Source organism: Sordaria macrospora, chromosome 1 (assembly GCF_033870435.1).
Source record: "Sordaria macrospora chromosome 1, complete sequence".
Classification (NCBI taxonomy): domain Eukaryota; kingdom Fungi; phylum Ascomycota; class Sordariomycetes; order Sordariales; family Sordariaceae; genus Sordaria; species Sordaria macrospora.
In genome coordinates, this window is record NC_089371.1 from 7,013,007 (window position 1) to 7,036,973 (window position 23,967).

General features: G+C 50.9%; 3 protein-coding genes and 1 non-coding gene across 4 annotated transcripts; 2 read left to right on the forward strand and 2 right to left on the reverse strand.

The window, feature by feature from the left end:
* Nucleotides 1-191: 191 nt before the first annotated feature.
* SMAC4_00199 (uncharacterized protein) lies at nt 192-3,365 on the reverse strand. Its single transcript, XM_066089396.1, has 3 exons — nt 3,256-3,365; nt 2,994-3,196; nt 192-2,916 (listed from the first exon to the last, which is right to left on the reverse strand). Exons 1-3 carry the CDS (start codon nt 3,303-3,305, stop codon nt 281-283), a joined length of 2,889 nt encoding a protein of 962 aa, XP_065945828.1. The 5' UTR covers nt 3,306-3,365; the 3' UTR covers nt 192-280.
* Nucleotides 3,366-3,592: 227 nt separating this feature from the next.
* SMAC4_00200 (uncharacterized protein) lies at nt 3,593-6,568 on the forward strand. Its single transcript, XM_003351610.2, has 2 exons — nt 3,593-3,918; nt 4,020-6,568. The coding sequence occupies exons 1-2, from the start codon at nt 3,681-3,683 to the stop codon at nt 4,745-4,747; spliced, it is 966 nt and encodes a 321-aa protein (XP_003351658.1). The 5' UTR covers nt 3,593-3,680; the 3' UTR covers nt 4,748-6,568.
* Nucleotides 6,569-7,886: 1,318 nt separating this feature from the next.
* Nucleotides 7,887-7,986, forward strand: SMAC4_13116. The gene is given in 2 exon segments: nt 7,887-7,924; nt 7,943-7,986. It is a non-coding gene; the product is annotated as a tRNA-Ser (tRNA).
* A 10,377-nt stretch (nt 7,987-18,363) lies between these two features.
* SMAC4_13117 (uncharacterized protein) lies at nt 18,364-18,474 on the reverse strand (the record flags this gene model as incomplete). Its single annotated transcript, XM_066091269.1, has 1 exon — nt 18,364-18,474. The coding sequence occupies one exon, from the start codon at nt 18,472-18,474 to the stop codon at nt 18,364-18,366; it is 111 nt and encodes a 36-aa protein (XP_065945829.1).
* Nucleotides 18,475-23,967: the final 5,493 nt, after the last annotated feature.

Consider the following 23,967-nt stretch of genomic DNA (forward strand, 5'->3'; position numbering starts at 1 on the left):
AAAATTTCCGCCCCGCAGCGGACGCCAGTGCTTATCTTAGCGGCTGGAGTGGGGGCTCTGTACCGCTGTACCCCAACTTTGGGTCGTCGAGGTTCCCTTTCACTGTGCATTTAGTGTACCTCCGCGGCTGCTCGCCCTGAAACATGTAAACATTGATATGGATTGCACTGGAGCTATCAAGACTGAACTGAAGAATGTCATGAAGGGGGGAGGGGTATCCGTTTTATGTACTTGTCTACTCTGCTCTATCTTTTGAAGTCCAGCACTTTGATCTCCTTACTTATTGTACACCGTCGCCAACGACATCCTCGCACCTGACGCACAAGGAGTCCTCAGCAGGAGCAACAAATCGCCAGCACCTGGGGCACTTGTGATCCTTGGGGGGCAACACCCACACCTGGCAACCCTGACTACCCATCTCGAAGTCATGGACATACTTCCATGTCGGCTCTCCCTCCACTACACCGCCAAGGTCTACAGATGACACGACAAACATGGCATCTAGCTCATCCTTGTACTTCTGCAAGACAGAGAGTGCCCTGCTGTCCTTGGGAGCATTGATCACGACGAAGCAAGCGAGGGACGAGCCAAGGACCTTGGCCCTACGTGCCAGCTCAGACGCGGCCTTGATGGCAGCATGCGTTTCCATCAAGACGGGAATGTCCTTGCGAAGCACGGCTTCATCGTAGCTCAGACGGCGGGCATCAATGAGAGGCGAGTTATACAGCTGATGAAGAGGGTGAAGAACAGATGAATCTTCCTTCATCCACATAGGACGATGCTCCCAGGCCTCTTCAACCAAGACGGGGGTGATAGGAGCCAGCATTCTCAGGAAGCCCATGAAGATGGGTTCCAGAACACCGCCGCCGTCGGCGCAGTACAACCTGTCCTTCAGAGCTTCAAGATAAAAGGCAGACAGGTCATTGGCGATCCATCTGTTGAGACTGCTAAAGGCCTTGTTGAATTCGTAGTTCCTGTAGTGCTTCTCAACCTCCGCCATGGTATCCTTTAGTTGGACGAGAGCAATGTGGTCCAAAGCAGTCAGTGGAGAAGTTCTGGCTGATTGTTCCATCGAGCCCGTCAGCATCTTGATGATGGTGCGATACTTGGTTAAGGACTGATGGATAGTCTTCAGCACCGGCTCGCCAAGGACAATGTCACTGGTGTAGTCACTGCTCGCTACCCACAAGCGCAAGGCGTCAGGGCCGAGAGCATCCCTTGGTGGAGGGACGTTCGGATCCCTGTTCTTGTTTTTGACCTTCAGCGGAGGAAGCAATGAACCATCCATGACTTGGTCAGCCGAGATAATATTGCCCAGTGACTTTGACATCTTCTTGCCGGCCTTATCCAGCGTGAAGCCATGAGTGATGAGTGTCTTGAAGGGCGACAGGCCAACCGCACTGGTTGTACCATCGGGTGTCGGGCTTTGAACCGCCATGGCTGCTACTCGAGTGAGCAAACTCGACTGAAACCAACCGCGATGCTGGTCAGAACCCTCAAGATAGATATCCGCTTGCCTGTCGGTCTGGGTCCAGCTGCTACCACTGTCGAACCAGACGTCCATGGTATCTCTACCTCGGGTGAACGGACCCTTGTCCTGAAGAGAGGCGGGAATCCAGGCAGGATCATGAGCATCATCAGACCACCAAGCATCAATGCCTCTCTCCTGAATAACGGAGATGATGTGCTCGATGGTCTCCTCGGTCATCACTGCATCGCCATTGGCATCGTACAGCGCAGGAATGGGTACACCCCAGGCACGCTGTCGTGAGATGCACCACTCGCTCCGCCCCTTAACAAAAGCTTCAAGCCTGCTTCTTCCGCTTTCAGGAACGAACTTGACCTCCTCCAAGGCCTTTAACGCCAGCTCCTTGATGCTGTCCACATCAGCAAACCACTGCGCGGTGGCCCTGATGATGATGGGCTTCTTGGTCCGCCAGTCGTAAGGATACTTGTGCTTGTACTTGTGCACGTTCAGGACATTGTCCTTGAATAGCTCGAGCACGGCAGCAGAACCGCCCTCAAGCACAGAAACGCCCTCGAGTCGGCTTGGGTCATCGGGATAGGCCTCCTCGGTGAAGATGCCGTAGTTATCAACAGGCGCGGAAACGGGGATTCCCAGATCTTTGCAGATCAGGTAGTCATCGAAACCGTGGCCTGGGGCGCAGTGGACGAGACCGCTTCCCGAATCCGGTGTGACGAAGGGGCCATGGATGAAGGGCTGAGGGACAGCAGACTTGCCCAGAAGAGGGTTAATGTACTGCAACTGGGTGAGCTGGCAGCCAGGAACAGTAGCCAGAATCTCGGGAGTCTCCTCCTCTCCCAGCAAGACCTTGGCAACGCGCTCAAAACCACCCTCAGCAACAACGTAGGCATCGTCTCCCACACGGACAACATGGTATAGCAGATCATCGTGTACGGCAATGGCTCTGTTGGCGGGGAGGGTCCAGGGAGTTGTCGTCCAGATAACGGCATACAGGTTCCCGGCAAAGCCTTCCAAGCCAGGAACGGTAGAGGAATCCTTGGTGATGGGAAACCTGACGTATGCGGATTTGGAGATGTGCGTCTCGTTGTACTCTAGCTCGGCTTCGGCCAGGGCGGTTCCGGACGACGGCGACCAGTACACGGGCTTGAACTTGCGGTAGATCAGGCCACGGCTGACCATTTTCTGGAAAAGACGCAGCTGGTTGATCTCGAAGGTCCTATCCATGGTTGTCCAACGGTTCTCCCAGTCACTCATGACGGCGTATGTCCGGAAGCTGTCCATCTGCTCCAACACCGTCTTGGAGGCCAGACCACGGGCTGCCTGGCGGATGGCAGTGGGTGTCATGGTCTTACCCTCTTCGGTGCTGACAGCCTTGAGCTCGATCGGAAGTCCGTGACAGTCCCATCCTGGAATGTAGGTGACACGCTGGCCTGGCGCAACACAGCTGATCAGTCAAAGGGTTCGGAGCGCTCGGAGAATCAGCAGCCGGCTGGCATCGTTCGCGCACCTTGCTGGACCTTAGTACGGATGATGATGTCCTTGAGGATCTTGTTCAGGGCATGGCCGGCGTGGAGGCTGCCGTTGGCGTAGGGAGGGCCGTCGTGGAGGAGGAAGGCATCATCAGCAGGGCGATTGGTGGCCTGCCACTTGTAGAAGTCATCGGCGCATTTCTTGATGTATTCTTTGTGTTGGGTGGGCAGAGGGCGCGGCCTTTCTCGTCTGATGTCAGTATGCGCACAGATGCTCTTGGAGATGGTGTCGGTTCTTACGGAAGAGTGGACTTGGGTAGTCTCAGCGTGGAAGACCAGTTCTTTGACATGTTTGACGCCTCATGTTGGGGTTGAATACCCAACCAAACACCTCAATGCTCGAGTCACAAGTCAACATTCGCAAACCTCCAAGGCGCTGTAAATTTTCGCGACGCGATATCGCACAGAGGGGCTGCGCAGCTCCTGTGAGGCTGGGTAGCTCCCCGCTAGCTCCCGCTCTTCCCTGTAAAAGTCGGCGCTGCAAGGCTCCATGCTTCGTCCGCTGAGCTGGGCTGAGTGCTGCTGACGTGCCAACCGCTACTTACCTAGCCCCACCTCTCCCTTTGTCAACAAACGACGACATCGTCATCATCGTCATCAACAAAACCATCTCTTCCCGCCACTCAACACCATACTATGTGAGCCACCTCTACCTGATACTATCTATGGCGCCAATAAGACGATACCTTCGGATTACAAAGTATTCGGTGCTCGAATGTCGTATATATCTCGATAACCCGGCCTTAGCACACTCATGGCTTCTCAACCCTAGGAATTCCATTCTACCCAAGGTCATTGAGGCCGTGCGTCCACTAGTACTGCCCAAGCTGCGTGAGGAGAGGGAACGCGCGCAAAGCAAAAAGAAGAGCAAGAAGCGGAGTATCAAGGATGTAGTCATTGAGGGTATGTCTGGTTATTATCCAGTCGAGCACCACAACCATATGCCTCCCTGGTCCGTTGCGTTGTGGCAGATGTGTACGGCATGTAGACTGACATCTCCATAGACGACTTTGAGGTGTCCGTCTTCCTCACCGAAACAGATACCCGGCACTCCTTATTACACAAGCAGAAGCATTTCCGAGACAAGATCCAGACTAAACTAAAGTCCAATTCGTCCAAGCTCACGGGAGAATCACGTGAAGCGCCCGTCGACGTTGACGTGGAAGCTGCTCTACTTCGGGAGGCAGCCGACGACGATGATGTGCCCATTATACGAGAGGAAAATGACGAAGATCAGGAGGTCAACCTAAACGATATCCCTACCGTCGATGAAACGGACGTCATATCCGAGTCCGCCAATAGGAGGTCAAAACGAAGACGTCGGCAACCATCGGGACCAAACAATGACAGTGGCGTTGATGACGAGGCCCAAGCCATTGACTCGGAGCTACTTGACGACGATGACATGTTCATTGGTGATAGCAACGACGATAATGGAAGCGAAGGGCCTCCGGCAAGAAAGCGTCGCAAAGACAAGCAGCCTGCTGCCGGGGAGGAGGAGGGACGTGATGACAAGAAGAAGCTTGCTATGGACATATCATACGAGGGCTTTGCTATCTACGGCCGAGTACTCTGTCTTGTGGTGAAAAAGCAGGACAGTGGGAGGACCGTTACGGGGCCTTCGAGTGGCAAGGCTTTGACGGCCCAGCCTGGCGGCCAGGCAATGATGGAAAACTGGATCACATCTACACAACTTCCCGAGGCTGCCGTGGGCGAGGACGACGCGGTTTGAGTCGGCGCCAAGCTGGCTGTTCGGCTCAAAATCAATCCACCAAGACGCCCCTTCATGGTCATTGCGATGCCATGTTTACAAGGGATGGGAAAGCAGGAGGACCGAACCAAGCCTTTCTTCCATCCACTGCCTTCCATCACACCGCCTTCTATTGATGGCTCCCTCCAAGCTCCCTGGGTTATCGGACTCGGAGTGACCTCTCCGTCCCTCATCACCAGGCACCAGGCACCAGGGTCAGGTTAGACAGGCCAGCTGATCGCTCGGTCTTCTGATGTCATCGAATGCGTCTTGCCCCGCGTCCTTGAAACGAACAATATGATGACCACCAGGCTGGGACGCGATCTACGGATGTTGTGCACCTGGCGTTTTCTCCCAGGCACTTGGTGTGGCCGGTGTGCCTGGCGTACCTGTTGTACCTGTTGTACCTGTTGTACCTGTCGTATCCGGAACCTTCAGCAAGGCAAGGTTCTTCTTGGCCTTCCAAACATGCCATTTCGCTCAACCGATTGGCAGATTTCGCTTCCCAGGGCACGGAAAGGGCATGGCGGAGACCTTGGCAGAGATTGCCATGCTCCCAGGACGTGATGGGCAATCACACCACATGTGATTGCAACTCCAAGATTGAATCATTCATCCATACTAAAATACTTTTGACTCTGGGGTAATTGACAAATTACAGCTTACAGACACTGTACGTACGTATCTTTACAGTACACACCTCGTTCCAGATGATGCAATCGGCAGCTTTTTCAAGCCCTTTTCAGGGGATCGACCACCAGCCTAGGCACATGAAACACGCCCCCCTGACGAAATTAAACTGCTGTAATAAACACCGAACGACAAGCCTGATGCGGCCCAAACCGAACCTGGGGGCAAAAGGAGCATATCCAATTTCTCGTCGAATTTCGATCAATAACAAATGGCAGAATTCCCAATCATGGTTGCCGTCGATCAAGTCGCTGAAACACGATATACAGAAACCATCATGGACCATAGTGCATCTAGGACAGTGGCCAACCTGGGGAGTACTCCACTGGTCCCTGATATTCAAGCAAGATCTCGATAATGGCACATCTTTGTCGCACCTTGGTAGACTGTCGCTCGGTTTCTCGTCAGCATTTCAATGGGTGATGACGATATTCAAAACCTGTATTGTGTTGTTGGAGGAAGGGTAGCGGAGGTAGCAGAAGTACCAGTAGGGTTGTCAGGGATTCACGGATGTATCTTCTTGATGGTGGAGGCGACAGTGTGCCACATCTTTACATCTATCCTGATGCAGACTGTTGAAAATTACCAAACGATTTGGAACGGAAATATCATGGGTCTTGGCTTTTTGGCACGGTTTCGGTTTGAGGTTGTTGAATTGCTGGATCGCTGAATCAACAACTTTCTTGGAGTCCCGATCCCCTTTGTCTGATATCTCTCCGACACTGTCAATGTTGCAATATCAGACGAGCCTCTATGACCCAAGAACACGGACTCAGCGTCGTAGCAGGTTGTCGTCAGCTGAACAAACACGGAGCCTGTAGCCGGAAAGATTGAACCCAACATGGACTTGGAGCCCGAAGATGGTGTGTTGATAATTTACCCCTAGGCATCTCGCACATCTTGGAAACTCCCTTATAGGTGCGCCTAGAATAGTCAACTACACTGTGAGGGATGTTGGGTTCTATGAAAACTATCAACCTGATATCAATTCTAATAGGGGTTGAATGGTAGCAACGGCAAGGTATCAATCAGTCCTACCTACCTACGCTGTGAACTGCGTGTGAAGCAACCCCCACGCGGTACCGTAGGACCACGATATGCTGATGCCCCCCCCCCCCCCCCCCGCCCCGAAGAGATTTGATATGTTCGAATTACGGTAGTTCGAGTCAAACACCTTAGGCCACTCGGTCATTGTAGTGTAGTATTTATAGAAAGGTGGAAAGCGTGGTTGTGCGCCCTGGCATTATATGGGGGAGGAAATACTACGCTGTGGTGACCGGGCAGAAGACGGATGTAAGCAGCTCCAGATTTCCAATTGGGAGGATGATATGTAACGTGAGTCTCGTTAGCATAGGGATTAGTAGGTGGTAGGTAATAGTAGACTCAATACGTTCATAATGCATGAAAGTGATAGATCGTTTTCGGTGTTAGACTGTCGGCATCGTAATGTTTTGTTGCCTGGGAGAGAGTGGTAGGAACTGGCATTTAGTCTCGGACACTTGGGCCTTGGATAATGCTCCCCCACCCAGTGAGACGGCTAGGCAAGTGACTCGCAACTACAATCTGATGCCGGTTTGTTTGTTTGTTTGTAGCTTGGTACTCCTAGTATACTGGACAAGATCTATCCCAAACTGTCCCAAACCTTTCGAGGACAGAATGTAATAGTTAAGCAAGATTCAGGAAGGTATCAACGAATGTCAAAATGGGATATGCAAGACAAGAATACGCATTTGTTGTGGAACGAAATGGATCAAGCAAATATGTAAACGCCTGAGAACGTTGGCCAGATGCCTCGAGACAATAAACAAACCAGTATTGGACCATCCCAGGCTTCATGAGGACAAGATGTAATGGCTCGGTATAAATTGGAAGAGCATGAATAGAATTCCAAATGATATATATAAAGGATGATCAAGCATTTGTTGTAGACCGAAACGGATCAGTTAGATACATAAATGCCTAGAAATGTTAGTAAGAGGTCTCGAGCTAACAGGCAAACCAGTGTTGGACTGTCCCAAACTTTACAAGGGCAAGATGTAATGGCCAAGTATGAATAATGAAGGTATGGATAAGATAGAAAATGGCATATGAGACATTAGACTACGCATTTATCATGGAACAAAACGAATTAATGAAGTATAGACACGCCAAGGACGTGTGACAAGAGGTCTTAAGCTAATACTCAAAGCAGTACTGGACTGGAAAGGGATAAAGAAATGTTTTGGTAGACGGAAATCAGACTTGAAAAATGATCAACAACTTCATCTTCTTGAACATCAACATCATAACCACTACGATGCATCGTATCTTCCATCATCCACATGCATTGTATTATGCATCGTAGTCGTTCTGGCGTTAGTGCTGAATGAAATGTGCGCTTGCCGTATATAGGCAATTAATTTCAACTACATTCCCAACTACAACAATCGATGGCGCGATGACCGAGTGGCCTAAGGTGTTTGACTCGAACTACCGTAATTCGAACATATCAAATCTCTTCGGAGGCGCAGGTTCAAATCCTGCTCGCGTCGGTTTTGACTTCTCTTTTTGCCTTTTTGTGTTACATCTCTGCATTCGTTGATGCTGTTTATCACGTCTTCTCTTTTTTGGGGGTTGCTTTGCGGTTTTGTTTCGTCTGTGCAGAAAATGCCAAAATGCGGGTGGTATGGTGGTTGATGCACAAGTGGTCTAAATGGGTGGGATTGCTCTGTCGGGTACTGCTCGCTCTTTCCCATTGCTCTCCATTGCTCATTCTTCCATATCCTCCCGACCGCCGGTCTGGGGAAGGTACGACACGGTCTAAGTCGCGACTTCCCGATCTTTGCGAAATTCGCCAGCATGGGACGCAAGCGAAGTGCACTCACGGACAGTCCAATACGGCTCGCCTTGGTAACAAAAGACCATTACAAAATGATGATGGGGATTACAGAACTTCGAAATCACGTTGGCTAGCGTCCCATAGGGCTCTTCCCCTTCAGGGAACGCCTAAACTTGGCTTCGGAAGCATAGTATGGACGCTTGAATGTATGTGAGAGTATAACCAAGGTATATTGTACCGACCTTGATGTGTTCGGTTGATCCTTACAGCCGCTCGGCAAGCAATCATGAAGTTTATTTCGTAGAACATGGCATGTTGTAAGATTGATCGTTAGCCTCAATTGCAAAACTTGCCATCTTGGCCCATTATCAAGCCACTATAGACGCAACTCCTCTAACAGATAGATGACAAGACCCAACGCAGCGCAAAGGCTCATGTTCAGTAATCGACTAATAGTGAACGCTATCGACGACATCCGAGGCATGGCGCAAAGCGCAACGTGGTAATACGAGGCTACGTTGACAAATGTAGAATGCTAGTTAGTTGGACTTACAAGGCCCGAACGATATGGCCTCATGGTCTGGGCGTAATATCAAGCAAGCAGAGCACTTGTGCAAAAAAAAAAAAAGAGAACTAATCCGGACGAGACCGATGATATCTTGCCATATGGCGCCATCACATTCTCCTCATCAAGCAGCACAATATATGACGGCCAAATACAATTGTACAGATAGACGGACGAACGGATAGGGAAAGAAAGACGGATTGTACCAAAATCGGTAATGTGTGCATCATCGCCTGATAATCCGATATTCCGATATTCCGTTTGCGTAAGTGGTTGCAGAAGAGGCAGCCACCCTCACTGCAACGCAACCGCAACGCAACGCAGCCAGCAAACGAGCGACAAACCACCAAGAATGGCATTTTAAATTCGTCGCGTCAAGAGGAGGGAGATGGAACATTGGCGCCGCCCAACGCTATAATTTTGATGTGTATTATACGTAGTACTTGGGGTTTGTAGTGCAATGGTGGGACTTTTCCTCAACTCCCTACTTATAAAGTAGGGGGAAATTTTTTTACAAGATAGCGAAATATTATAAGACAATCCGAATTATAGCTAAAGTACTAGGAAATCTGATAGTGAAACAACGCTCATGAACTAAACGACTACGAAATTATTTTTTAAAAATCTACGAAAATTCTAGGAAGTTGAAAAGGCTTCCAAATAACTATTTTCTAATTTGCATCGATTTTGGCTTGAGTAGAAAGAAATAATAGAAGAAAAGAATTTGAAATATACTAAATTTTGAATTATTAAAATGCGCTTTGTTAATGCACTTATTTGACTTTAGTAGCCAAATGATACTTTTTCATTTGCGGGGCTCTTCCCAATAGAAATAAAAGCCTAAAATTTTGGATTCCGCTTTTTAATGCAAAAAAAAGCTTATATGATTTTTGGTAGAATTTTGAAAAATCTTAACGTAGTTTGGATGTAATATGTTTCGGTTGCACTATCAAATTTCTTAATGCTTTGGCTGTAGTTTAGATTGTCCTATGATATTTCGCTGTTCCATTGAGAATTTTCCCCTTCTTTCATAAAGAGGGGGTTGAGGAAAGGTCCCGCCAACCGAACTGTATTACAACCCCCAAGTATGTATCAGTTCACGGATATTTACGGAGAGATATTGCCCACCAACGGAATAAGTCCTAAGAGGGAATAGAGCAATATGTGTGGAAGTAAATGATCGTCGACCTGGTGTCTCGGTCTCACAGGCGGGCGGTATTGTAAAAATGGCGTGTCTGAGTTGTTAGTCCCCATCTGGTAGGTACAGTATGGATGTGTGTGTGTGTTACACAGCCAGATCTGGTACACGGCGGATGTTACCAAATAATTGATCCGTGGACACACAAACCCTTTTTGGCTTGCCGACACAACCGACCGACACCCGGCCGGCTTGATGGCAAGACAGATAAAATCATCTACTGGGACTGACTGGGACTGACTTGCACACTACATGCCTCCATGATGCTCTGCCCGGTCTTAGCGCTACAGGGGATATTGTCTCTAGGGTTTTGAAAAGGAATATGAATGGGCATGCTGATGATGCCGGGGGGCTAACCTTGTTTTGTTTCGTTATGAGTAAAATTTCTTCTTTGCCTTGTAAGTAGCACAGCCTTCCAGTTTCCTCATCCTTTGGGTGTTGTTGGTCAGACCGACGAGAGGGCAAAAAAAAAGCAGGGTCCAATATTACACTCACAATGGGCATCGTCGTATTCACAAGGACAACGCCGGGGCCAACTGGTCGAGGAAAAGAGACTATTTTTTTCCTTATCTCTGTGGTACCGGTACTGGGCCGAGAGCAGAGAACCTCGGAACTACCAGCGCAATGGAACCCACCGTATGTCCGTAGCGTTGCAGTATCGAACTGTTGAATCACGAGAACACCGCCCATTGCGACATTGACACATGCAAGAAATTTGGCAAAGTGAGCAGAGAGAGACTCATCGGCCTGGCGCTAGGGAATTCTCTAGCGCTGGTCTGTTTTTTTCTCTTCTCTTTAGCCTCGTCGTCGTCGTCCGATTGTCGGGACTCGGTTCACTGCCCTTGCCTAGGGGCTTGGGCTAGTGGTGATAGCTCAGCCAGAATGGTACGTAAGCTCAATGAGATGAAGTTGAAGTTTTCGCGCGCCAGAAAGAAAATCGGAACCAACCGAGTCGCGGTAACATTGAATACACGTCCATTGACACACTTTGCCAAGTCGAAAGTTTCAATGATCGACATTCATCGCCATCAAGGTCGTCAACGATAGCGCCTGGTAGCGCCGTGAGCTTGACCGGAGTAGGTAGTTTCGCCCTTGTTGTGCCCACTTGGAGCCATGGTAAGAACCGAAAACCCCATCAGACAACCCCCAGATGCCCCCAGATATCAGCAGATTTTAATCTGGCGTATGCGGGGCGAAGGGACTTGGCATATCAGGCAAACGTTTAACAGCAAAATTTGGTGACGAGGTTGGACTTGTTGGTGATGGAGAAAGTGAGACAAACAGCATCATCATCATGAACCCCGGAGATGATGAGAGTAACTTTTTAGTTCCAACGTCTGACTCGGCTCTTGGCTGCGGCTCACAAGATGATGCGAGGAAACCGACCACGGAAACGTCAGTGCCGTGAGGCGCCTCAACCGCGAAGATGAAGATGGCTTGGCGGAGGAGACATCGGCACTCTCGGAACTCCAACATGTTTAGAGGCGGTAGCAGGGCAAACAGGTCCCTGAACCTTCATCTCCGTGTTAATAGTGTACTGTCCAGAAGTCCAGGAGATCGTGTATCGACACTATATGTAGCGAATTAATGCTAGTGTTGATCATGAGATACCACATCGTCATCATGATGTTGCGCATCAATTCTCAGATGCCCGCCAAAAGGTGAAAGACGAGATCGAAGCGGAGGAAGCGGAGGAGGGACACCGACAGAGTTCGGACCAAGCTACACCACAAATCGTTAGCGGCTCGCAGTCTTGTCAGGGGTGCTCATTCAGGTCCACGTTGTTCGCTCGCAGCTCTTCCCACGTGGCAAGACAGGGGTCTAAATCGCTCTTCTGTCAGGTACGGCGTACGGCGCACAATGCACCCCTGAGCAGCTGTAAGTTTGCTGGAGCGGGAGGCCAATCACCCCCAACGTCGCCAACTCGAAGAGGAAATTGTCCGTTTCGCCGTGGATGAAAGGCACCAACTCGAGACACAAGTGCTTTCGAGCCGTTCAATGAGAATGTTAAGCCGCGGTTGATTGTAGGATGTTGATATGACTCAACTTGAGTAAAACCATTGGTTTAGTGATCAGTGTCCCTGAAAGTTGATATCAATGTGTGTAAAATACCGTAACGAACTTACTGTACGGGCGGCTAGTCTCGCTACCACCAGTGTCTTCCATTTCCAACTTCCAACCAGCTCTTTGCTCCCTCGTAGCCCGTTCAATTCCCCAAACTCCGATGGAAAATCCGATGGAGGCTCGCGTGTTTGGCTGAGTTTGATTGGCGGAATCAGGACCGTGGGGCGCATCAATCGCACAAGTTCTCGCTTGGCTTTGCTTTGGTTGAGAAAGACAGGCGAGAAATTAGATATCTTGGCGGCCCCTAGCTGATCAAAGCTAGCAGAGATGGTGAGCTTGGAAAATGGACTGAGACGATGATCTTCCTCGGCTCTTTAACCTCCTCGTTCTGTCCTTTGATTGGTGGCAATCCGAGCTCTCACCCCTGGACGGCCCAGCTATCAAAGGTCGATTGTGCCTGGCGTACCTGGTGCTGTACCTGGTCGCTTCGCTCAAAAACCTCCGTACCAGCTGACCGGGCTGGGAGAACGCCGCGCACCAAAAAACACTCCGCATGACAACACGGTGAGCAGAAGCAACGTCTGAGACCACGGTTATCCAATCAGAACCCGTACCTTTGACAAGTTTGAGATGGGCATTCGATTGTTCCTGACTTGGGGAGTTTCGGGGTCGGCCTCTGAACCCAAAGCAAGCCCGCCTCCACGTGGCCCCAGGTGCGCGCCCATATCGGCCATCCAGTGCTAATCGACACCTTACCACAACAAGACAACTCTATCACGTCATTGAAGCACATATCGTCCGGGGTTTGCTGATGAACTGGAGGGTTGCTGTTTTGGGCCGTCCGGCTGGATCGTTTCCCTCGGAGGTCCTTAGTGCGCGGATATTTACGTGCCGGCAAGAGGTAAACCGTCTGGGCCAAAGCCCGATAGTGGTGAACTCCAGCCTTGGGGGTAGCGCGGCTCTGGTAACACAAGACGGCGCAGATAAGGCATCCGGCAGCCATAAGGGAGACGAGTAAAATGGGGGGAAAGGTTGAGGGATGGGTAGGACAAAGGTACGGATGCTACCTTTTGCCCAGATAATTCCAAGGGAGCAATGTCATAACTTACCACTACTACGGTTTTGATCCGAGCTAGAGTCGTGATGCTATCCCCATTGGTCTTCACAGAGATGACGGCACAGCCTCCTCCATCTCATGTTTGAGAGTTTATTACCGCCCAAATACCATTGGCGTGCGCCTGCTGACCGCATGGTGTGGATCGTGGGAGCTGCACAACTGTTGACCAGGGGTTCTCTTTTCGGTGGGTATGCTTTCAGCCAAGCTCACAGTCAAGCGCGCCTTGCTGGAAACATGGCACACTTTGACAGCCTCCCTTCATCACAGCCTTTTGCTATCCCGAAAGAGCCGTAGGGCTGTCGTGATTTTGCCCAACTGCCCGGTATCCTACGGTTGAGGCCCGTGTGCCGGTGTTCCCGTGTGCCAGTAGTACCACTGCGGTGGTAAGAAAGCGGTGGAGGACTGCTTACGCCGTGCGACTCTCGCCGGTTAAGTGATGTGATGGTCATATTTCTCCATGCGTGCATGGTTGATGTCCTCGAGTGCGGCAGTTAATTATGCCCGAGACGTGTCACATTCCTTCGCAGTCAAAACCTGACCATAGTGGTTGCCTTGTTATCGGTCGGCATATTGCCTCTTTGCCTGATAATCTATCGCATCATGTCTAAGCCGCCGTGGCCGCCGTGGCCGCCTCGCGCCTCGCTGTTGGACGCATCATGTTCATCCCTCGCCCATGATGATCACGGTGGAAACGTTGGAGGTCTGTCCCTGCTGCCATGTGAAAATTTGTTTGATGTCTGATAATTTCCATGGTCAAGGGCCTCGGAGCGGGTCACCGATGACATTGAGCCGGCGGTGTGGTGGCCAGAAGGTGAGCGAAAATTCTTGGGTATCGGTGAACCTGGCAGAGTGATGATTGATGATGCCTTGATCAAACGCCCAAGAGATGGGATCCTGGCAATGCTTTGTCGTTCGTTTAGCTCCGCAGCTTCCAGAAGGTTGGAAAATTTTGTTGACAGTCAATCCTCAGAGCCCCAACCCAGCCGAGGTGAAAAGCAGTTGGTTCCGGTGGTGCTGTGTAATCGGTGTCTGTATCTGGCCGTATACGACCGAGACAGGGAAGGAGGTTATGATAAGCTGGGCGAGTTGAGTCAGATGACTGACACTGTCATATATTCTTGCCGGGATAAACATGTAAGCCACATCAAAACCAACCTTCACAACATCATGGGCAGGGGTACGACGAGTCTTGGGAGGGCAGCCGTAGTACTGTACAAGTGATACTTGCATAGCTGAATGTAAGTTTCATCCTTTGGGTTTTCCGGAAATCACCAAAGTTACCGCCAGCCATCGTGTTTCTCTCACGAAAGACTTGGCAACAGCACCGAGAGAGGGGTAAGCTGGCTTGACTGGGAACGGAGAAGCTGGCAGTGCTAGATATCGGGTGCCGACGATGCGAAGCAAAGGTCAATTAGCCGTGCTGACCCGGCACTAGATATGATCTGGCATGTGAAGAAGCGGTTGGGACCGCTGGTTCTTTATTCGTGATGGTTCAGGTGCCGATGGCGGAAAAGCGTGGCGGCGAGATGTCGAGATGTCGTGATGTTGGTGTTGGTGTTGGTGTTGATGTTGTTGTGGGAGTACAAAATGCAGTGCCCTGAGCGGCAGGTCCGTAGAGACTTGTGGGGCCTGAAGCTCTGTGCGGAGAGGGCCCACAGAAGGTGACGGCTGACCCGGCAGGCTGGAACCCCTCACGGACGACGACAACCCGAAAGAGCAACGGCATTGAAACTTTTGTCAGCAACCACCACCGCCCAATGATGCCTGTCTGCATCGCAATTCCACCTACAGAAACCCTGGACTCAAAATCCCCAACAATGCTGACTCCTACGCAGGCCATAATCGATAAACCTCAGCCTGGGTAGGGTTCCAGGGATAGCGACGATACGAGGGTGACGCCCCGTGCTTTTGGTAATTTACCCCCTGTTCTCCCTTGTACAATATTCTATTCTTGGTCTCCCCCAGGGTTCAGGTTCGGTATGGTGTAGACAGACGACTTCAACTCTGCCACTTAATCTCCAGCTTCGAGCGACCAGATTCCGATATAATCCGCAAAGCAGGCCGCAAAGGGAAGTAATGCCCGCAAAGGCGCAACCCATTCGAGTGGGAAAGGGACGGAAAGGGACGGAAAGGGACTCAGAGTCAATGATCAGAACATCCAGATCCATATCGAGACACGGCTGGAGAGGGCTGGGTACGGTACTCAGGCTGTGTCTGAATGGGACCGGGAAGTGGAGGGTTGAATAGCATCTCCTTGGCCCTCGCATTGTGTTTCGCTCCCCTTCGTTTCCGTTCTATTTTACCACACACTTACTTGACATCGCTTACCCTTGTGAGCCATGCCAGGAACCCGTTGTCGCCGGCCTCGCGACGATATCCCGTTCAGCACCGCCGGCGGCTTTGCCCGGCTTCTATGCGCTTCCTCCTGTAATACCGAGCGTGCCGTGGGTATGTGATGATGGTACCGAAAGGCGCGGTCATGGCCAAGAGGTTTTGATAACCGCCAGTGCCTCCAGTTTTCCCACCAGCCGTCCGCGTACAACATAATATGATCATGAAGTCCCAATTTGTCAATGATATGGCAAAATAGGCGCCCGCTACAGTCGGTTACAATAAAGCCTAAACCTCCATGGGTTTATGCTGATCATGTACAAAACTGTCTGAAACAGGCCCACCTTTGAACGCACTCGATAGGACCTGCAAGTCCGATCAGCTAGCGCACGCCCTTTGAGGGCAGAGTCTCACGTAAAACAGTGAGTCGTGAGCAGTTTATGAAGGGCTACTGTTGAGCATGTCTTGATATTGGGAGTTTGTACGGAAAAAAAGCCAAACCGGCGGATTAGTGCCCAGAGGAGGTAACTACTTTGACAGGATTTTCCTCACCCCTGCCTTGCGTAACTGTCTGCCTGCCTTACCTCTGACCACCCCGGCTTTTCTTACACTGATCACGACATATCATTGCAGTTGAAGCTCGGTAGTGAGTCATGATGGATGATTTGCAAGAAAACATGGGCTTGATAGTGGGGTTTCCAACCACCGGATGTCGCAATGGAAGAAGTTATCCAGCCCGAGCTGACCAACTTCAACCGGCTCTTATCAATCCTACCAGACTCCGGCTAACACACGCTCACACCCAAGGTGGTGAGATATCCCCTTTGGGCGCAAACACTGTACAAGTTGCGATGCGGGGAAAGTGTGGCCCTCACCAACAAAAGTGTGTGGCGTTCTCCAAGGACGCCGATCCAATCGAAGGTCGCACCGTCAGCCCGTTCCTGGTCCAGTTCCGGACGAGGACGGTTCCTGACGAGAAGAACATTCTGAGGCATTCCCGGCATGCAATTGCCTCTCGAATGGGGGCTCAGGGGGGGGGGGGGGGGGCTACCTGTGTGCACTGACTCTCTCTCGCGTTCCTGGGAACCAACACTGCCAACCAAGGAACGGGATGCTCCCGTTCCGCTCCTCCATCCCATTCCAATTCCATCCAGCACTCCGGACGCGCTGCAAGAAACAACTAGCTGAGGGCTGCAGTGCATTTCATCTCCGAACCGCTCTGTCGGCTTCGCCGCCGGGCAAACGGACAACAACACAAGGACGGACGATTTTTGGCGGCGCGGTCTCGACCTCAGACGCCCACTCTAGTGCGTAAAGACTATCAGCCTCAACATCGTGGGGCGGCTCCGCTCCGGCATTGCGAATATGTATCGCGTCGTCGGTCTCACCCCAAAAAGCAAGTGCCAAGTGCGGAGGAGGAGGTCTGTCTCAAGGTTAATGACGTTAATGAGAAGGCAATGTGATCGAACTCACACACTCGCATCGCGCTGACCATGGCGTGGTCCTCGTCCCTCCCAGCTCATGGCCAGCACCAATTTCAGTCTCGGTAGTTTTGTGAGCTATCAACTAGCCTACAAGGGACAATGTAGGCATTCAGGTCATGATGGCAGCCACCAATCCACCATTGCAACGGTGGCGTTTTTACTTGGTGGTAACACAGGCATAGTGAGCACTATGTAAACGAGGGGGAGCGTTTGGTAATTAACAAGTATTTGTGAAAAGGCAACCAAAAGGGGGCCAGCTGACGATCGGATATGCAGAACTTATTGCTAGCAGAAGCAGTGCATGCCTTTGGAGATATTGCGAGATGATCAGTGCTGTCTCAACTCGAGCACACGGCTCCTGCAGCACATTGATCTTCTGTGCTTCTGAAACATCTCTTACATGCCTGTAAGTTGGACACTGACCGACGGCCGTCCGGGAACGGGCTTTGACTCGTTCGACCGCAGGGCAGTTGTGGGATCACAGCTTGTGTCCAGGAAGGACAAACCCCATCCCGTTGTTGAACATGAGAGAGTTCGGCCGTTTGTTTGACAGATTGGCCGCTTTCTCGTGCCTGAGACCGAGACGTTTGGGTCCCGGCGGGCCGAGGATGGCCAGTGGACAGTGCCCGGAGTTGTGGTGGTTAGTTGTCCCAGCAGGGATGCTGGAGTCTCAAGATTTTCAGGGCCTGTTTTGGCGGGTTTCGTCGAAATGAAAAAGAGGCAAAAATTCCTCAGCATTTCTGAGCATCGTGATTGGGGTACCTGAAATTCTCCCCTCCAAAAAACCCCCGTCGGCAACGGCGACAAGGCAGATCGACCTGTTCCTGGTTCCTGGGGAGACCCCGAAAAGAGAAACAACACAAGGCCCGCTGCGTGCCTGGGACTGCTGGGGGCAGGCTAGCAGCCAAAAAGCCAAGGTGGAATTTTCCCCTATGCAGCTTTTGCACGGAATTTGTGCCAAATTGGCTGTGCCTCTGCTGAGTCTAATGAAGCACCTGAAATTGCCGGTGGAGACGCTGGATACAAACGCCTGTGAAATTTGCATACTCCAAGACGGGAATCGCCAATTTTCAGCTGCAATGTACGCACCAATGTATGCTGCCCGTTTTGGATGCCCTTACATGTGAAATGCTAGACCTGAATGCAGGCAATGCGCGAATGGTGGCAGATCCACGACCACTTCCCGTTTTCTCGCAAAATTGAAGTGTAGAAACTGGACAGCACGGCCGGTCCCTTTGAACTGACACGATCCTGTCGCATCCCGTCCAGTCGCAGGCCTTGTAGAAGGCGCAGCTGAGTAAACATGATGATGTCGATGATTGTTGTCCGAGTCAGCAACATTGTTTCAAAAGTTCTCCCGCCTGCCGAGCTTGGAAGTGAATGAGGTCTTGGCTAGGGCCGCTCTCATGGCCGGCCGACCGTAACGGCAACCGCATCTCCATTCTCCAGCGCAATAGCCGGGCGGACTCGCCTTGGCGAGCGAGCACTGGCAAAGTTCGGACGGAGAGCGCGGGTCGCCGGAGGCCCGGTCGCATGTTTTGCCATATGGCACCGGCACGCGAAAGAATCCCCCAAGGCCCCAACACATCTTGTGACAGACAGGCAAACCCCAGGTGCGATGGGGACAACAATCACGGCCGTCTGATTGCAAAGGATTTGCCGTCATCATGGATGCCATGGGAAAGCAGGCCGACCGCTATTTCCAGAACATCAAGGACGCTCTTCTCTTGCAAACCGATCCCAGGACTGGCCTGTTCTTCCCATTATTCCCAATCCCATTATCCTATTATTACGAGGCCATTATTACACCGCGGGCCCCCGTACGATCCCGTATTCAAGCGTATTTTTGGACAGGTGCGGAACCAGCAACAACGACGGCCAAAAATGGGTGAGAATGGAAATGAAAGGCTGCTCGGCCTGCTCCAGTCATCAGGTACTTGCGGCAGGTACTGTACAAAGGGCACCCTCTCTCAATCGCCTTTCTTGCGAACCAGGGGGGAAAGCGGTGTCATGCAGCAGGGTACCCCGGTCGACCACCTGTGTTTCATTTTTCTCGCAGCGCGAACTCGAGGTCAATACCAGGAACACTCTGGTAACGCTTTCAGGCACATTTCAGGCACCTTTCACTGCTTTGAGACGTTCAATTACGCCAAGTCATGGCTGCGTCACCGCAGAGTTAGCGTCTTGCATGTCCCGGTACAAGGCTCGGCACCCTTGAGTGAGATGCGCAACTTTATTTTTGTAACGCGCGCAGCAATTCGTCGCGCCAGCAGCCCTCCATCGCTTGTAACTGACCCCCGTGTAATGTACCACTCCACGGTCTCACCTGCCAGGTACCGCCCGTTCCTGATACGGTACGTACCAGCCGTACCATGCCGTACCATTGTTGCCATTTTCCATTCACTCCATTCACGCTTTCTCCGTTCGAGGGCTGCGATCCACAGACCCTGGCAGCAACTGCCTGGCCGCAGCCCTGTCTGTGAATTCGCAGAGCCTGCCACCCTGCCCCATTCCCATGTTGTCCGTAAAGGGCAATGTTGAGGTCGTTACTCGGCGCATTTCCTACATATAAGCCAGAGCCCTCCCACCCTCCTCTCACCACCCTTGGATAAGCCATCATCAGATCAAACAACACCAATCAGCTCACCATCAGGACACTCAAGACACTTCAAACCGTCTTCAGATTACACAAGCAACTACCACCAACAACATCTTATATCTACCACCACCGCTAACCTCCAAGGAACTCAATCCGGCACTTGACTATCAAGTCATCACCACTAATACCAACAACCTCAACCACAACACCAAAACAAACCATCAAAATGCCTGCCGCCGCTCAGCGCCCTTCTCAGCTTCCTCCCTGCCCCGGCCCCCCTCCCAGCCGTCCTCTTCCTCCTCTTCCCAAGAGGGGTTAAGCAGCTTGCCTTAACAGGGATGGAAAGCAACACTTGAACATTTTGGCATCTCTCATGTCTCCTTGTTTTCATCATCATTGTCCTATGCTTCATCCTCTTTTCACAAGGATCGCGGCCGGGCCGAGCTTCTTCAAGATTGGTATCACCGGCCGCAGAGCACAAGGCTGCAAAGTGCCCACTGCAGAGCCCCAGTAGCTTTCTCAGTACTGGCTCCCCTCTGGCACATCAACCACCAAGAGCTGCACGTCATAGTGCGTTTACATGCACCCGCCTGCATATCAACGCTGCAACAGTCTCACCGTCGGTCTCGACATGCCATCACTAATATCAACCACCTCAACGGTTGGTCGATGACCGTACGCTTTTTTTCCAGCCGTTCTTCGGCTCATGAATCAATCCACCGCGACATGTCCTGTCGCATCACGATGGCTACCACCACTTATTCAGTCTTTTGGAACACAATCTACCAGCCGAGCTCGCGGGTACTTCAACCACCAACACCCGCGAGCTTGAGCCCCGGATCCAGCTGGCGCGAGTCTTGCATTTCGACATTGTACCACCACATAATACCAACCTTTTAATCAACGACTACTCTCGCTATTTCTTCCGATTTGGAATGACGACTTCAACGAGCATTGCGAACGCCACACTTTTTGTTTTTGTTTTTGGGAATTGTATCACTATCACTATGGGAGCATATGGGCATCGGCGTCAGACATCATCATGGTCGCCGGTACGGGCATTGGCTGGGGGGTAATGGGGGGCATGGAAGGAATTGGGAGGAGGTTTCTGGGCGGGTTTGGGAACTCATTGGGAAGGTGTTTTTCTGTAGTCGGTCTACCGACATTCACATGTACTACCACAACTTGATACCACGAGCACTTCGAGTGCCTCACTCTCTGAACGGATTGGTTTCAACCATCCGAATACCACAATCATTTAATGATCGACCATCATGCGAATTCTCTTTGGCTCTTGATTATGTGAAATACGTATGCATCTGGATGAGGAGAACAGGGATTTGATTGACACGTCTTCGCTCCTGCGCCCACAATTCTGAGATCAAAATGATCCTTAATGAAACACGAATTTGTCCACCCGCCCCTCGATCACAAATCGAGACCGAGATCGCTCTCTTACAACTCCATGAACTGGATGACGTTCATGTGTTCGTAACCCCCCTCATCCCCTTTCTTTTCCTCTCCTCTCAGATTGAATTCCGCCTGTCTTCACGGAAAGTGGGGGAGTTCATCTGGTGGGACCAGGTCACAGTTTCTGAAAATGAAAATGAAAATAAAAAGCCAAGGGATATCTCCACACTCATGTGCGACTGGCCTCGGGCGAGGTCGAGACCTGGTCCCAGCTCCGGTTACATCATTAATATGGAGTCAAAGTGAAAATATCTGCTGGCCCTGGTGACTTCTCGGAGATGGGCACGACGGGAAGCATGGGCTGAACAAGCAACCATCGACTCATACGAAAAGAAAAAAATTTCTTCTTCATCAACACCAGCCTCGGGATTTCGCGATGGTAAAGATAAGGACACACGCGACGAAGGACGAAAGCTACTAGGATCAAAGCGCGCAAAAGCAAGGAATTGTTGATCTGGATGGAGTCTTTTGCTGCTGTAGCTTGATTCGCGAGGTAGCAATGGGCAGATGCAAGAATGGCAAGATGGGGTATATCGGCGAGTACGGGAGACCGAACTGAAAGACAGACTCAGATTTTCAGATATGGTCGCCGATTGAAAGGAGGAGATCTGAGACTTTCTCGACCCTTCAGAGAAAGACATTGCCAGCGGAGCGAGATCTTCGGTGTTTGATACACCTCCGGGGAAAACAAAGCCAATTGTCTCTTTCTTTTCACGCTAGCAAATGCAAAGGGATCCTGTAGTGTTAGGTATGCAGAGAGAGGGTTACCAACATACTGTAAGTGTTGTCAGCTTCTATAGACTTCAAGGTTACTTCACTTGTCGTCAACCATTCCGTTACTTTGACTTTTACAAATCACGGAGGATCTCCGATGAAACCGCCGGACGATGTCCGTTCAATGTTTACATTGCTACATACCACAACCCGTCCGCCTGCTTTCTACCACCCTACCTCTCCTGTAGCTTCCTCAAAGAGGTGGAGAAGCGAGCGAGGCTTTGAATCTTGAACACGAAAAACCGCCCAGTATTCGGCTATGGATACCACCTCACGATGGCACACAAAACTGCTGCCAAGACGACATTGTTCGGAGGACGGTGTTGCGGCTTATCAATGCGGCAAGCCTGTGAAGCAGCCTGTCCGAATATTGTATTTCGTTTCCGTCCCACGCCTTTGTTGTGGTATCGTGTGTAAAAGACAGGAACTTTTTCTTTCCTTTCCCCATCGAGAGGGTATCCCCTCCCCCTATGTCTTTTAGCGCAGCCGCGTTGCCGAACGCATCCCATCTCAATTCAAGAAAGAGGAGACTCTGTCTTCTTGGCACTCCAAGTTGGTGATGATACCGCGCAACATTGGTCTTGGCCTCAGCTTACCAAGGAAGGGTCGTGTAAAATGAAGGGGAGGAGCTGATCTGCTGGGCAAAGTCAACAAAAACACGGTAACAATGGCAGCCGAGAAAAAAAAAAGTCACGGAGACCGCGCTTAAAGTGTCCGATCCTTACCTCGGTGTCAGTGTCGCGATCTTCTCCATAGGTACCGTCAAGAAGACCCATCACTGTCTCTTCACGTGGTTTGGTATTGGTTGCGTGTACAGTACACGACAATCGTTTTTCTTGTCTTGCAGTCTTGATGAAACGCGATCTCTATGCACCTCATCCCGGTTTTTAGCTTGGAGGAGACGGACATGATGATCTCTTGATCAAAAGTCCATTTAGGCGCAACCAATCGCATCTCACCTCTGTCGCATGGCAATGCGGCATGGCATAGACAATCCTTTCCCCTCCATCATCCCGTGCCTCATCTTGGTGTCTTCATCGTCAGTTCAACCTTCCAAGATCTTCGCCGTCCATCCATACTACCTTCCCCTCCTCTCCCCCGCGTTCCTGAAGTTTCCCTCCCTTCATTTCTCTGGTTTTGATTCTTGATATCGATCGCGTGGACAAGAGACGATCCTGGTAGCCGCGCATTGCGCGCCATGGCTCTTTGGTGGCTTGGCCAGCGAGATCTTGGTCACACGGGTATAGGAAGTGCACGATATGGGGAAGTTTCATCAAGACAGTGTCGTATTCGTAACGACATTTCTCCCTTTCTTACGAACCTTAGCATATAGGTTGTAATGGTATTGCCATCGTAATAATGATGCTATAGTAGCTGCTTCGTGACAAAGCCAAGTGGTGATGGTCTTCTCAACCCCTCAAATGTGACCCGTCCAATGAAGGGAGTCCGATCCTTCCCGTTGCTGCTTTCGCGTACCTGACATGAAGGCAGCGTGGCAGCATGTGGCTAAGTATGTGCGGCGCAAGAAAGGGGAGTATTCAATGTACACCTCTGCATGAATATAAAATGTTAGCGTGTTTTTCTGCTGGTGGTGAGAACTTTAAATTTCACACAAGAAATTTCTAGTTCGGCCAGTAGTTCGCCCCTGTTTCCTGTTTGGTCAACGTACCAAGCTAACATTTTACATCCATGCAGAGGTGTATGTAACGTAGTGTACACTGTATGCACTAGAACACCTACATATGTAGGGTCAAGGAGGAAATTAACCAGAGGCGAAAACACTAAAAACACAAGATCCTCACTGGTCGCACACAAGTTCTGTTCCGACATGACCGAAAGGGAACTGATGCTCATAGGAGTGTGTTTCAAACCTTTGCGTAGTGTAATTGCGTGAGCAGCGTAATATTTCACCGTCCATCCTTTTCTCTCCGACTCAACAAAGTTTGATTTGAGTGAATTGTCATAGATTATTTCGGGATCTCACTTGCCATTGTATGATCGCGTCAGACTCTGGAGGAGACCAGGAGAAGGTGCTAAACTCGAAGCAATCGCGGATGGCAACCTGGGTACCTCTTCAGTGCTGTTCGGGCAT